This window comes from Denticeps clupeoides, chromosome 20 (genome assembly GCF_900700375.1).
Source record: "Denticeps clupeoides chromosome 20, fDenClu1.1, whole genome shotgun sequence".
In the NCBI taxonomy this organism is placed as follows: Eukaryota; Metazoa; Chordata; class Actinopteri; order Clupeiformes; family Denticipitidae; genus Denticeps; species Denticeps clupeoides.
Window position 1 is genome coordinate 10,669,003 of NC_041726.1, and position 2,265 is coordinate 10,671,267.

The 2,265-nt window shown below is 50.9% G+C and overlaps 1 protein-coding gene across 1 annotated transcript; it reads left to right on the forward strand.

Moving 5' to 3' along the window:
- Positions 1 to 1,176: 1,176 nt before the first annotated feature.
- On the forward strand, positions 1,177 to 2,265 carry sostdc1b (sclerostin domain containing 1b). The gene is made up of 2 exons (XM_028964371.1): positions 1,177 to 1,414; positions 1,490 to 2,265. The coding sequence occupies exons 1-2, from the start codon at positions 1,219 to 1,221 to the stop codon at positions 1,897 to 1,899; spliced, it is 606 nt and encodes a 201-aa protein (XP_028820204.1). The 5' UTR covers positions 1,177 to 1,218; the 3' UTR covers positions 1,900 to 2,265.

Consider the following 2,265-nt stretch of genomic DNA (forward strand, 5'->3'; position numbering starts at 1 on the left):
TTTCTGTCTACTTTGTACAGTTGTATTTTGTGCGTGAAAAAAAAAAAAAAACCTTTATACGAATATCAGATGTATCAGATCCATTTTTCTGACACCAGAGGGCAGATGTAGTCTTTCTTTTCAAATGAAAGTTTGCATGAATTTTTCTGCACCCGGCATTTTGAGTCCCATTCCTAGAACCTCAGTTTTTCATTCATGTTTGCAGAAGACCCACCCTAAATTAGACAGGATAAAAGACCACTCTGGAACTCCTCCGCCATGTTTCCCGTATCTTGAGGCAATCATGAAGAATTCAGCAGATGATGATGATGATGCTCCTCCCTGGGACCTTTGTTCCAGCATGGCCCGACTCTGGGCAACCTGGCAGTTCGACTCCTGATCGCATGAAGCGCATAACTCATGGCATATTTGCTGTACGTGACACCTATCTTACGGCCACTGGAGACGAATAAAAGGTCTCAGGTTACTCTTGTTCAGGTTTAAAAATTAGAAAAATGGTTCATGGTATCATGTGGCTTTTATAGTGTTTCGCCCCCAGGTTATTTTCCCCTTGAATCTTCTACAGACCCTCCCCACCAACACAAGTAAGACAGGGCTTCAGCTGAGATGAGATCATGCTGATCTCTATAAAACACTTATTGAACTATAATTGATAGGCGCGGCCGACTATGGCGCTTCAGGAAAAGTGTGGAACGGGACACTCTGCAGCCCTCTTAATTCATCTGTCCAACAAGTCGTTAATTATTGAGAATTCTTTAGAGATATGACTATCTTTTTTAATTCATTGATAAGTGAGAGGAATTTATACGATCTTAAATAATATTATATCATTCATTCGTCATTCATCAAATAGGCGTTTGTAATTAGCTGCCATTTCCTTGTTATGAATTTTTTTTGCCATTGTGTGGACAGCAACACAACAAATTCATTGTACAGAGAAAACCTCATTTCTACTGTGCACATGAGAACAGACAAGGCGCCTGGTTTAGGATGAAGACCTGCAGACAATAACTGCAAATGCATGAATGAATGTATGAATGCAAATATTGAAATGATCAGATGCTCTGCCATAATTTAGCGGTTAATGACTTGGGTGCGGGACCACGCCCCCTTTCTTCCTGTTGCTCCCTGTCGTGGCTGGAAGGGGCGGGGCAACTCTATAAATATATCAACTTCTCCAGGTGACATGAGAGGTGACAACACACGCGCGCGCACGCCATGCCTTTCCACGCCATGTCGTGCGCGTCTCTCCTCCTGCTCGGCGTCCTCATCAGCGGCAGCCGGGGGCTGCAGAACGACGCCACGGAGATGGCCCACGTCCACGCTGTCCCGGCCTCCGAGGACACGGCGAGCAACGCGTCCCTGAACCGCGCACGCAGCGGCGGGCGCGCCGCCGACAGCAGGGCCGCTGCCGGTGCGTACGATTCCTAACGCGATGCAATGTTCGTCCTTTCACGGGGAGATTTATGTCCTTTGCCGCCCCGAACAGATCAAGGCCAAGTCGCCTGCCGCGAACTGCGCTCCACGAAGTACATCTCCGACGGCCAGTGCACCAGCCTGAGCCCGGTGAAGGAGCTGGTGTGTGCCGGCGAGTGCCTGCCGTCGCACCTGCTGCCCAACTGGATCGGCGGCCCCGCCGCGGGCCGCTACTGGAGCCGGCGCGACGCGCAGGAGTGGCGCTGCGTCAACGACAAGGCCAGGACGCAGCGCATCCACCTGCAGTGCCGGGACGGCAGCGCCCGGACCTACAGGATCACGGTCGTCACCGCCTGCAAGTGCAAGCGCTACAGCCGGCAGCACAACGACTCGGGCCACCGGTCCGAGGAGGCGGCCCAGAGCCCGGTGACCGGCGGGCCGAGGAGGAGGAAGGGCCAGGGGAGGATGGAGCTCGACCCCTAGCGTCCTGCACGTCTAGCTCCCTGCTAGATCTGAGTGAATCGAGGTCTCCCGGGGGTTCTGGTGAGGAGCTGAGCTCTGCAGGCTGGACTGGGGTACCAATTTCTCACTGCAGCTGGTTTGCAAGGTCAATGAAAGCAGGTGGGTGCAGTAAGTGCCGAGGAACCTTTGTAGGAACCCTCTCCTTTGTCTAGATCGCCGCGTTCTGGGGCAGAGAGCAGCATAATGTACTTAACGCAAGTGCCTCGGACGCGGTGTGGTGCTTCTTAAAAATGGATTGTGGTGTAAAATGTAATATATTTTTGTAAAAACTTTTACATGTATGTGTAGTCGAATTTACAATATTTGAACTAATAAATCTTGATGAAA

Bases quoted from the DNA above. Each gene is read 5' to 3' on its own strand.
- sostdc1b (XM_028964371.1), top strand. From the start codon at position 1,219: ATGCCTTTCCACGCCATGTCGTGCGCGTCTCTCCTCCTGCTCGGCGTC. The intron at 1,415-1,489 runs GTGCGTACGATT...CGCCCCGAACAG, and splicing joins CGACAGCAGGGCCGCTGCCG to ATCAAGGCCAAGTCGCCTGC.